Below are 13,104 nucleotides of genomic sequence, written 5' to 3' on the forward strand. Positions count from 1 at the left end.
ATTTAACACTATAAAGGCTGATTTTCTTCCTGGCAAAGGGCATTAAGGAACCATTTGGACAATTGAGTCAAGAATAAATGTGTACATTTTCCGCTGATGAATTTACATGTATCATAATGAAGGTTTTGGTTTGGGACTACTAATACTAAACAGTTACAAATGGATGCAATCTTTTATGCTGTGAAATGCCAGCAGTCAGATAAACAAAGGACACTTCAAAAAGAATTTACAACAACATTGGTAGAAGACGGGAACTGATAAAGCGTGGAATGTGGCATGTCTTCACATCTGGTATAGAATTCCTGCTTTTACCTCTGGTTCTAACGCGAAGGCAAAACTAAAGTAATAATGTAGTAAAAACAAAATACTGGCCCGGAAGGGAAGTAGCTTGTGTGTGGATGTGATCCTTGTGAGAGAGCAAAATGCAACCATTCAACCAGAAGTTAACCACTTGGATGCTAAGGTCCATGATAATCTTCCATGTAATTTCCATTGAAATCAATGGAAACTCCATGACGAGCTGAGCTCGTCATGAGCGTCGAAGGGGTTAACCAGTGCCTTAGTAGGCTGACCCACTGCCCCATGCTATATGCTGTGGTGTGTGAAAGCAACATGTGAATGACACAACAACCGACCAATGGATGAAGAGGGATGACTGAAAACCGCTTTAAGTAAGAATATTATACATATAATTTTTGTAAAAGCAAAAGGTCTTGGCTGATGCTAAACCTAAAATTCTAATGCAGACCGTGAACATCTAGAGAACTATAGACCTGTGTTCAACCTACTTTGGCTTGGCAAAAGCTGTTTAACAATGTGTCTGTTTCAAATAACCAATTGTATGGCTCAGAATGCTTTAGCTTCTCCATATCAGTCTGCCTTTGGACAAGGCTACAGCGTCGAAAATGCAACTCTAAAAGTGCTAGAAGTTAATCTATTACTAGATGAAGAGGATGCCTTCCTATTGGTCTTGCTGGACTTGACTGCATCCTTCAACACAATTGACCATGCTAACGTTCTCAAAATGATGGAAAGTACAATTAGGTTTGAGAACACTGGACTAAGTTGGTTCAGATCCTTCTTATCAACCTGCCCACATTTAGCCAAAATAGGAAATTTTATCTGCCATTCAGAACAGATTTTCTGTGGCGTCCTGCAATGCTTGGCCCAGTCTCCAGTCGTATTCAATCTTTGGTGAGCCTTTAAGCCAGCTTCTGCAAAGCACTGTAATTAATTTTCATCGATACATGGATGACACTCAAGTGAATAAAAAAAATGTCTTCCACCCACAATCCAGTCACACTGCAGAGAGATGTGAAGAAATTATGCAAATGGACGACAGCCAGTTGCCTAAAACTGAATCCAAGAAGGCAGAGTTTTTACTAATCTCCCCCAAACCTAAGAATAAGATAGACCACAGCAGAACTAGTAGATGTCGGCTATGTACCATCACCATCAGCTTCTGTCAAATCACTATAGTTTTGTATCCACCTTTCCTGATCTGTGCTGTCGCAAGTGAACAAATTGGTTAGGGCTGCATGTTTTCTTTTGCACCAGTCAAAGTAATTAAATTCCTTCTATATAGTGTCCAGGTGAAGTAAGCAGCCCTTTTGCTATTTCTAGAATCGATATAGGAAATGACATTGCTACTGGGTTGGTCATCTGTGAGAGGCGGAGATCAAAGGGCTCTCTTCTTCATCGGAGAACTGTCTCCATATCTACCTATTGAAGTTGTTGGTTATTCACTTAGTGCCCTACATCATGAGAAGGTGTGTTCAGGTACTTACAAACAGCATCACCTCCACATGGTAATGCAATATACCAGGCTGAGTGAGGTCTGAGGCCCTGTGCCAGGAGGCCCTGTGCCTCTGGAACTGGTGTATTGTCAGGGCATTTGCCTTATTGCACACCCCCTGGTGAGATCTTTAAATGGCAGGACAGACAAACTCTGAAAGTGACACCTACCAGATCATGAGTGGCAGTTATATTTGGAGGTGTTGCAGGGTATCTTCCAGCAATGGCATGATCTCTTTGCCACCGATGGGAACATGCAATGTCTACACTTTTGTGTGCTGGAGTTCCCGAAATTTGAATAAATAAAAGTGGTAAATAGCTGTGATAATTCCGAAACACTATTCTAACAAAGCCGAGTCAAATCAGTGTTTTACCTTGTTTTTTGTGGTTAGTTTACTTTTAATTCTGCAAATATTAACTTTCCCTTAATGTAGTTTTTCAATATGTCATACAAAACAACTATTCTCTTATTCAATAAATAACTTTTTTAAAGAAATTTAACAAGTGATTAGACTTGGTTTTGTTAGAATAAGTGTTTCCGAATTATCACAGCCATTTATCACTTTTATTTATACAATTTGAAGAGACCCAATTTGGCTGGTAGTAATTGGGTCCAACCCCCTAGTAAGTGGAGTTCCAGAGAAGGCACTCTCTATGAGTGTAGCTTGGAACTCTTATTTGCCTTTCTGCTGTTATCTTTCCTGCCTCAAGTCCTGAAGAAAATCAGGAACGACCACTTAGCTCTCCTGCATCGAGTTCTGAAGAAAATCAGGAAAGACCATGCTCAAGTCATCCTAATGGCTCTGGATTGGACTAGGATAGTGTGGTACCATGAACACAAGCATCTGTGCTCTAATCAGGTTTCCTCTTCGGGGGAATTTTCTGATGGAGCTGGAGGGTTGTATCTTGCACCAAGTCCTGTGCAATAGACCCCTTCATGAGTTAAGATTGAACGCAAGCAGTTGAGTACATTTGGCAGCCAGGCAGCATTCTCCCAAATCAGTATACTCTTGATGCTAGGACAAGTTTGTGGCCTGGTGATGCACCCGTAATACAGACCCATTGCATGCCAGCCGGCAAATATTTAGTTTGTTTTGTCCATTGCCCTGTGGGCACTTCTAAAGGCTATCTGCAAGCCCTTTTGCTTTCTTCAGATTACTGTACCGGACACCCTTGTTCAAAAATACCAGTTGTGATGAGATTTAATAAAGGGTTGATCCACATGTTTCATCCTACACCCTTTGTAATGCCACAATAGAACCTCAATTTGCTCATTACTTTTTTAATGTGCACCCCTTTTGAGCCACTGCCCAGCTGTCCTCCGTCGCTGGACTCTGCTGGTGGTCTTCTGCTGTGCTATAACTTCAGCCCGTTGCTTGGTTGCTTGACTGATCTTCAAGCTTTATAAGTCCATTCACCCTAGACAATCATCTTTCTGAACAAACTGGTGCTGAGGACTAGGGCTTTCATACTACCGAAGGTTGTGACTCTTTCACATCAGACTGTCCATCACTATTCTGACGTTCTTTGCCCTGCCGTACCCAATGAAAGCGAAGAGTTGCGGGTTGCCCCCTTCACAATTCCTAACATACAGATCGCTAGTGCGGGGCTTTAGGAATAAAGGGGTAAATATGCTAGTTGACCCGCAAACACATGAAATACATGAAATACTTCAGTTCTTCTTTTTGATGGGGAATAGCCTCACACAGATGATCTGGTTTTATAAAAACTCCTTACGCATGGCTCGATGTAATCTATCCCTAACTAGGTTGAGGTGGGAAAATAACCTTGGGTGGGTGGGAACTTGTGGACTGAGAATGGGCTAAGGCTTCAAGAATGCTAGGCTGAAGTATTGACAGTTGTATTTTCTACATAACACGTACATGACACCTAAATAAATAAACATGATCCTGGGATCTGAGGTAATCAAATACCCGCTATATGGCCATCTTAATGCAGACTTCTGTCATATGCAGTGGAGCTGCCCGATCAAGCAGGGTCACCCCGAATGCTTTGGCCTTTTTGCTGCACCTGATTTTTGCTGGCTATAGAATTCTGTGCTCTTTACCCCTGCTAACCAGTGGTAAAGTGCTTGTGATCCTTCTTTCAAAACGGTGACTTGGCATACCACTAACTGACATGTATAACGTACATAGAAGTCCCTAGTATATGGTACCTAAAGTGTACCAGGGACTTGTAAGTTAAATGTCACCAATGGGCTGCAGCACACATTGTTCCATCCAATATAGTAAAGTAAAAACCTGACTGCAGGCCTGTCATGTATAGCACAGTGGTTCAGGTTTAAACTGCAAATTGGACATGTCAAAATGACCCCTTTTGACAGGCCTAGAACTATTATTTTCAATGTTTATAAGTCACTCCTGAGTAAGCCTTACTGCCCATTAAGGTACGTGCATAATATTTAAAGTATTTAAAAGTAGGGACAGGTAAAACTTATGGTTAAGAAACCTCAAGGCTAATTTAATTGTAGCGGGTTGTCTGGCTCATAGGGCAGCTTTAGGATACAATATCATGTTTAAATAACGTTATCTCCACATAGGAAACAGCTAGAGAAATATTTCAAGGACTCAATTTACTAGTTAAACAAAATTCAGTTTAATGGTGAAGTTAACCTTTGTCTATTACAACAAAGTACTTTAGAAAAGCTAAATCTTCTCCTGAAAAAACCTCAGGTTTTGCTGAAGCCAGATCCAGACATTCTATCTTGGTGCAATGGGCAGATTCTCCAATCCGGACCCATCATATTAAAGGTTGTCGGCCTGGCTCCTGAATACAATGAATGCCAGTTTCTAGACATTGCAGAGGAATGTTGAGAAATTCTGTCGAAAGCTGGAGCAGCAGCATCTTCCAATGGAGCAGCAGGGAAACGATGTTGCACCTGGTGTACTGAACAAAATCTTCAGGCTATATATTCACTTCCTCAACATATATTGCCATGCCTTCTACACCTGGCAAACTCAGGCCTTAGGCATGCGTCAGTAAAGGCCCCTAAGGGTAAATTGCATCACTTTCATCCTAATTGGCATGCATTCACTGTCCTTATGTCATCCATCATATTCAAGACCTCCTGCATCACTTTCGAAGCAATAATAAAAGTTGCCAGTCTGCTGGGATGAAAACCACCTACAGAGGCCGGCACAAAACAGTATGTGACATACCAGGCTTAAAAAAAATAAAAATGAAAGGCCAGTAGAAAAGCTTCTGTGTATGTGCCTGATCTGGAACAACATTTCCGTGCATCTAGCTTGTTGCAGGACTTCTGCAGTTGCAATGGATATCAGCTCTTATGTCTTTAAAGATCATTTCATTAATGATTGATGAGAATCCTCCCAAAACCATACAATAAAACTCACCCTTTCACCTGTACCTATTGTACACAGTTTGCTATCAATCCTGTTCTCTCAGCATTCAAATACTAAGAAGGAATGCGCTCTGGTTATTAATACATTCATGTGTGATTCTCAAGAATGTATTGCCCGACCCTTCAGAATAAGCTATGGTTTCCTCTATCCTGCAGTTTATGATGATCAAACTAATGGTTCCTGAAAAGAAGACAACTTGGCACATTAAGTTAACGGGGTTTATTCTTCCACAACTGTCAATCCCATAGTCCACGCAGCAATTGTTGCTGCTGGAACTCTGGCTCCTCCCCATAGTGTTCTAACCTCCAAATTCCATTCCTGCTGGAACCCTGGCCCTTTACCATATGTTCGATCCCCAACATTCCAACCCCCAAAATGAACCAATAGTTCTGTTCTATAAAGAGCAAATTATGAGAAATTCAGTAGGGTGTTGGCCTCCATCTACTGTTCCTAAGATGTCTACCCCTTGGCCTGTATGGTTTGAGTTGTTAATGCCCATCACACACTGTATCAGTGGCAAGCTTTTGGAACCCCTTGGAAATCTTATCTCAGAAGAGTCAAATAGTAAAGAGAATGAATCACACCTAATATCCAACATATGCAGGGATATGGTGCATTTTGGATTAAGGTAGCAAGATAGTCCTCAAACTGTAGATTTGAGAATTTCCTTCCTTCCACTATGCTTGAAGTAGACAAACACTGTCAGTTCTTATTCAGAATCATGTTGTGGAAATAGTAACGCCTACATTGATGAAGTTTGCTCAATTGCAGGGGAGGGAGCGACCAATATTTGTAACAAATGTGGTGCTCCTGTAAATTAGCAAATCTCCTTCCACCCACCCCCTTGGTTAGGTCTCTTATTTCCTCAGCAAACCTTTTCCTTCCTGCCCTGCAAGGGATTGGTCTAACTCGAGATTGTCCTTTAATAAATTCAGCAGCAATGCAATCCCAGAGGATGTTCTACATGGTGTTTTTAGTTTTGCTGAAGTCAGAGTTGCACCACTTTCTTAGAGAGGGTGTGCTCTTCACTCTCAGCACACACAGGTCATGAGGAGGCTGGTGGTGATGGTGTGATTGCAGTCAATAGAATTCACCTATATCAACTCTCTCTCTCCAATAAAGATTCTTCCAGTCCCCATGGATGTGGTCCCTCACCTTTTTCATGTCTGAAACTTGTATTAAGTATGTATGCATGTGGGACATGTGGTATCACAGATGGATTGGTAAGTAGTGGGATGTATTTTGACTTGGTGCATACTGTACAAGATGGTGTTTTTCTTTGTGAAAGCTGGCTATGCCCATCTCGGACTTGATCAGCCTAAATGTATGACCCTTCTGTTCTGTCTCTGTAACCTGTGTACCTGGTGGTTAAAGGGGCAGAAGTCTCATCCAGTCCTTGTTTTGTTTTCTCTGTTCATTCTGTCTCCCTTGGGAAAAGTAGCAAGTGGCTGACTTGGAGTCCAATGAACTTCCCACATAAGACCACTCAGAACTGGGTACAGTAACAAGAACAGAATATTTCTCCTGATTAGTAAACTGCCAATATTGTTTGGCAGAAGGGGCAGCTGCATCATTACTCCAGTCCAAAGGGAACATGGGCCTCCATCTGCATATCTATAATCCTAGAAGCCTACGGGAAATTATTCATTATCTATCTGTAAGCTTAAAAGCCCAAGGGGAATTATTCATTTTTCGGGGCCAAGGACAGTGATTATTTACGATGTGCCAGCAATTCCAAATCAAGAGTGCATACCAAATATATGACCCCATTGGGCTTTCCCAGAAAGCAAGTCTCATATTACACACAGAGGTACCTCTCGTGAATCATGTCTCGTTGAATGTACTAGAACCTAGTCTTTCCCCCAAATGCCTCTTTCAGGTAAGAGGTTCGATGCTTTCCAGGTCATGGAAGCTAGCAAGACTATGGGGTAAAATCAGCTTTTTGACTCCAATGAAAATGTTCCCAGGTAGCATGGATCGAGACAGTCTCAACAGGTTTTAGGACTGATATAGGTATGAATTGAGTTTTTGGTATTAACCTCATAGGAGTAGGGATGGTAGAAGTATTTGTACTTGATTCAATGGCTATCTGCCAAGATAAAATCACAGAGTAGGTGATTCCTGAATAGGAGTAATCCTGGAATGAAGAGATAGAACATCAGACCGAGGCATATTGCACTGTCTCTGGTGAAGTGCCCAAGACTGCAAGTGACCAGGTGCTGGAATCTCGATGCCTAGCAGAGTTGCCGTAGTTCCTGGCTTCTGGGGGACAACCAATGATTAGTTTGGGCATCAGACTTGGGATTTAATTTAGTGTTTTTAACAATTAGGGACTGAAATTTATAGGAGACAAATGATACTTTTTTGGTGCTTCACTACTTTCGATAAACAGTGATTGCACAGTGTGTTGTTTAGTATTACATTCTGTGGTGTCAATTTGTGTCTCTGCTGTATTGCTTGTGGTAGCATTTGAATTATGATTGGGGAGTCCGGTTTGGTGTGGCCTTTCGTATTTATGAGTCAGTTGGAGTGTCAGATGTTTTGGGTGTGATTTATTTTGTTGTTTCTTTCAATAATTATTTTGAGTACATTCCTATAATACATACTTTTTTTGTTTCAGGAATATATTGGAAACAACCTATTAAGCCATCGCGGATCGGGAGGTTCTGTAGAAGATCTGCTACTCCCCTTGATTCTGGGCAAAAGGTAACGCAATCTGAAAGGGGACCGAATTCATGTTGGTGCATGACGATGAAAAGATAAATAGCACTCCCATCTTCTAGTGTAACTTCCTGCAATTAATGTGCTGTTTGTGACTTTTCTCTTGGCGTATCCATGTGCTCTACAAATCTGTTTCTTCAAAAGGCTGTGCCATCAACTCTGCTTCCGTGTCTCCTATGCATATAGATGTGCATTCTAAGAAGAAACAGTACTTTATAGTCTAAGTCTTGCATTCAACTGTGGTCTTTTTTCTGCACCCTGTGATTCTCTCTGTATTTCTCCAGATCTAGTGTTTGTCTCCAATTCTGTTCATTTTCAATTCTTTCTTTGGACTATTTCTTCCCATTCTCTACGAATGGACGTTTTGGATGAATCGGTCTGCCAATGGCTTTTTAATCTGTTTCTCTTTCTCCTTGTTACTTGCGTTCTTGTTCTTTTTTTCGGGCACCCTTTTCTGCAAGTCTAGCAATGGGTTCTCCTCTCTGGGTCCAGCTTTGGGATCTGATTTCATTTCCTCTTCTGCATTTTTACCACTAGGGTTTGCAATTATGCCAGAACTTCTCTTCTAGCCAAGGGCTTTGCCTCATATTATTGTTTATATCCTTTAGTTCTAGACCCGTTGACTCTGATAGGTCACTGCAGTGGTGTGCACATTCAGAAGGGATAAGTTCACTGAAGGAGGAGGAAAAATATCTGGTTACAATGCTAAGCCTTCATTCCTTAAATGGTATGTATAAGGATTACATGAGTTCCTTTTGAGCACAGTGAAGTGTTTTGATATTTTGTACATAAAAACTAAACACTTTGTGAAAATGGAATTGCCTTTGACCTTTTATGAAGATGTTGAGCACTGTCCTACTGATCTTTGTTTTTGATGCTACACATTTATTGCAGCATCTACTAGTTAGGAACACAAAGACTATTTTATTTCGTAAAGTTAAGTCTTATAGTGCTGGACGCAGTAAGTACGAGGGCAGATGAACAACTTAATGTATATAGTGTTGGCAGGTTTAGTAGCACGTGTGTGGTGATATAGTGCTGCAAAGGGCAGTGTCAGTAATCAGAGAAATCGGAAGCAAACGTGGTCACCATTGTAGAACCACCCTAATGCGGCGTTTAATTTCATAGGTAGTACTAGAGGGATGGAGAAAAAGGAGTGAAGAGGTGTTTGCAGAGTCTGGTTGTGGTGGCATATGCAGGTGATTGATGGCTGTGATAAGGGGTTGTTTTGGGGCACTTGAGCATCTGTCGAAGGTTGTTGAGTGTTGTTGGTTCTGGTCCTTTTTATACCCAGTGCTGCATGGGAAAATGTCAGTCATTATATCGAGCAGAGCACAGAAAATCTGCTTCTGGGAGGGAATAGTACATTGCTGCCCTAAGTTGTGGTGGAATTGGATGCCTTTCCCACACTGCCCTATTATTGCCTGCACCAAGCAGAATGCCCAGGCTTGCGGATGAATCTGCCTTGGCTCACTTTGGTGAAAATGTGATGAAGATGAGGCTGGGTTATAGGTCACCTAGTAGTTTCTGTTCCTGCCATTTCACCTGCCCTTTGTCATCTGCGCTGTGTCTCCATTGCAACGTCCTCTTGCTCTTCATTGAAACTGACGATTTTCTAGTTCGGAAAGACTGGTGTTAATGGGGCTAGTGTCAGACCCCATGATGCTTGGGATGCTGCCAATACTCAGCTTCCCTCTTCTTCAGCCGGCCAGTTCAGATCAATCCAGCAGAGTTCCTCCAGCTTGGTAATGGCTGCCGGGACAAACAGCAAGGATATTCAAAGATCCAGGGAACACAAGTTAGGTCCACTTAGGCTTGCCAAGGTGTAGCTCCTCAAAGTTCCAACACAAGGGATTCAGCATGATTTCATTTTTCAGGGGCACCTGGACATTAGCCTGACTCTTGCCAGCTCACAAGGACAGTTTAAATTTCGAACATCCAGCCAGGAGGGAGTGTCGTTTTCTTGTGGGTGTAGGTCAAGGATCTAGTTTCGGTTTGATCAATACATGGATTTCAACTCCCGTTCCAGACTTTCATAGAAAACACCCTATTATTTACTAGTTACTAGGGTTCTGCGTGGGGGCTGTGAGGGTGGTCCGATATTGGTTAGCTTTACAGTGGAGAAACGCAGCGTCCTACCCACCCTTCAAATGGGTATCACAAGCATATTTTAATCACACTTGCCACATACAGTTGGGTGAAATCCAGGATCCTGTGATGAGGCTACAAGAAGGGTCTGTTGAGTTTAATCCCTGAGGTACAGAGAAGAAGCAATGTAAACTGCCTCAAACAAGGCACTCGCCCTGTAGATAAATTACTACTGAGAAGATGAAAGGAAGAGAGCTTTGGGTGTCCTTAGATATGTCTAGAATGCTATTTGGTACGATTTTTACAGTTGGTGTATAGGTAGTCTCTGTGATCAGAGACCGCCAGGTGAATACTTAATGAGAGCATTTTACAAAAAAATGTAATGTAATGTGGCACAGCAGCAACAGATAGCGTGGCTTTTTGTCTAATATTAATAATGACTTAGTTAATTTCCCAGCACTCTTACATGTAAAAAAGCAGAAGGTATTTTGTTCTTCCACCATTTGCAAGTATTGATCTTTCTCAGGTTCAAGCCTAAAAACCAACTCAAGCTGTGCTTGAATTGTAAATTATGGATTTTAGCAACATTACAATTAGATTTAATAAGAAAGGTAACATACAGTTGTCAGGGGCAACAATTAGTGAACTTATCTTCAAATCTTAACTTTATTTAGAAAACATGAAAAATGTTCAATCTGTACAAACTTACAGCAAGTTTGGGATATGCAAGATTCCGCTCTAATGAATCAATAAATGCTTCCAACTATTCCGATCTCTAGAGTCTACTGGTGCTGGATATATTTGACTCTCTGCCCTGTCATTGAAATGTTTGGTTCCTTGAGGAACTCACAGTGACTAACATTGAGTTGAAGATTTTGCTTAATAAACACATTAGTAAATCCACATATGTTGTATTGTAGCAACATTACAATTAGATTTAATAAGAAAGGTAACATACAGTTGTCAGGGGCAACAATTAGTGAACTTATCTTCAAATCTTAACTTTATTTAGAAAACATGAAAAATGTTCAATCTGTACAAACTTACAGCAAGTTTGGGATATGCAAGATTCCGCTCTAATGAATCAATAAATGCTTCCAACTATTCCGATCTCTAGAGTCTACTGGTGCTGGATATATTTGACTCTCTGCCCTGTCATTGAAATGTTTGGTTCCTTGAGGAACTCACAGTGACTAACATTGAGTTGAAGATTTTGCTTAATAAACACATTAGTAAATCCACATATGTTGTATTGGAAAGGTGATACCCTGCTTCTCATCTCTTTTTGTGAATGATCTTCCATATCAAGGGCAGTTAGACACAATTTCTGATTAGTACATCTTAATATGATATTGTCTTCCAACCACCGGAGGACTTTGCTCTAGACGGGTCCAGATCTTTGACCTCCTCAGGAAGGCAGCTTGGGGTTAAATCTTCAGGACCATCAGCTTCCTTACCCGAAAAGCAGGTCATGCCTGCCACGTGCTTGGTCTGCCAATTGCTGGCGAGGCTGTTCAACCAGTGTCACTTGCCAAGCACTACCGACCCCACCTCCTCCCCTGAGTTTTCATAAAGGTGATGTCTGTGGTCGCTGCATATCTTCGCCGGTCAGGGATGGCTGCATTACTATACCAAGGCAATTATAGAGACCATCAGTAAGGAGCAAAGAAACGACTTCACTTAAGGCGTTTTAAAGAAAGCCCTCACTCACCACCTAGTGATGACATGCTTCATCATCGGGCCCCACAGAGGGGACCTAGCATCCCCTCTGTGTGCTGCAACACCAGATCTACTGCGGAGCGGGTTGGTGGGTAAGGACAGTGCTGTGCAAAGAGTATTAAGTGAGTGATGTGAGGTTTAAAAAAAGTCTGTAGTGTATCAAAATTAATTTTATTAGGATCACTAAGGACTTATAAATAAAATGATGTGTAGGAAATATGTCCACAATTATTCAAGTGGTAGAACCACTTGAATAATTGTGGACATATTTCCTACACATCATTTTATTTATAAGTCCTTAGTGATCCTAATAAAATTAATTTTGATACACTACAGACTTTTTTTAAACCTCACATCACTCACTTAATACTCTTTGCACAGCACTGTCCTTACCCACCAACCCGCTCCGCAGTAGATCTGGCGTTGCAGCACACAGAGGGGATGCTAGGTCCCCTCTGTGGGGCCCGATGATGAAGCATGTCATCACTAGGTGGTGAGTGAGGGCTTTCTTTAAAACGCCTTAAGTGAAGTCGTTTCTTTGCTCCTTACTGATGGTCTCTATAATTGCCTTGGAATACTCTTGTTTTGTTTACTAGATTGATACTGGGGTGTAAGAGTATCCTACTACCCTGCCTCTCCTTTTGTTTTGATATGCATTACTATACCTCAACAACTTGCTGTTGAATAGGATCCTGCATCTTTGTCTGAATGTACGATGAGCATCTCCTTTGCTTTTTATGACTATTGGACCCCTTCGGCCACTGGTGCTTCATATTGAAAGTATGTTTGTCAGCCGTTATGACGAGGTAGTTAGTAGCGCCTTCCGTTTGTTAGTTATAGTAATTCAACTTTCAATTCATGGCACAACATGACTTTTCTAAGAGTCAACAGTAAATTACCTTGCAGTGAGAGAACTGTGAACAGTGCTTCTCTTAGAGATGGAAAACATTTGTTCCAGGTATGGTGCGAGTAAGGCACTAAAGAAAATCCTTGTACACTCAGCCATACCAACTATGGTGCTTCCAGTTTCTTACATTGTAAGTAGGCTTGAGAGAGAGCATTTATTGAATACTTCTTAGGCCTTCTTTATTCTCTTTAACATGGTTACCGTGCACTGGCATATAATACTAGTTACATGTTTAATATAATTTCTTAAGATGAATGACCTTTAAATGCCCTTTCCCTGCTAAATATGATGCACTTCACTTGCTGTTGGCGAGCCATGCCAGATTTCACCCAGATGTTTTGGCTCGCTTTTATTTTGTAGTTGTAATTCTACTTTTTTCGTGAGTTTGCGCCCACAAACTATTCCTCCTGCGCTACTGTTGATTCCTGCCTCTGTTGTGAAGGATGAGTCACATTTGCATCGTCGAGTGTCTGTATTGTATTTGCGTCTCTA

At 41.4% G+C, this 13,104-nt stretch overlaps 1 protein-coding gene across 3 annotated transcripts in view; it reads left to right on the forward strand.

Annotated features, from left to right (window-relative positions):
* GPAT2 (glycerol-3-phosphate acyltransferase 2, mitochondrial) overlaps positions 1-13,104 on the forward strand; it is a 1,306,638-nt gene that overhangs the window by 737,395 nt on the left and 556,139 nt on the right. For all 3 annotated transcript variants that reach the window (XM_078667014.1, XM_078667016.1, XM_078667015.1), the window contains 2 exons: positions 7,798-7,883; positions 8,507-8,625. In XM_078667014.1, coding sequence (XP_078523140.1) covers positions 7,798-7,883; positions 8,507-8,625 — 205 coding nt within the window. The remainder of the gene's footprint in view (positions 1-7,797; positions 7,884-8,506; positions 8,626-13,104) is intronic.

This window comes from Lissotriton helveticus, chromosome 11, assembly GCF_964261635.1.
Source record: "Lissotriton helveticus chromosome 11, aLisHel1.1, whole genome shotgun sequence".
Classification (NCBI taxonomy): Eukaryota; Metazoa; Chordata; class Amphibia; order Caudata; family Salamandridae; genus Lissotriton; species Lissotriton helveticus.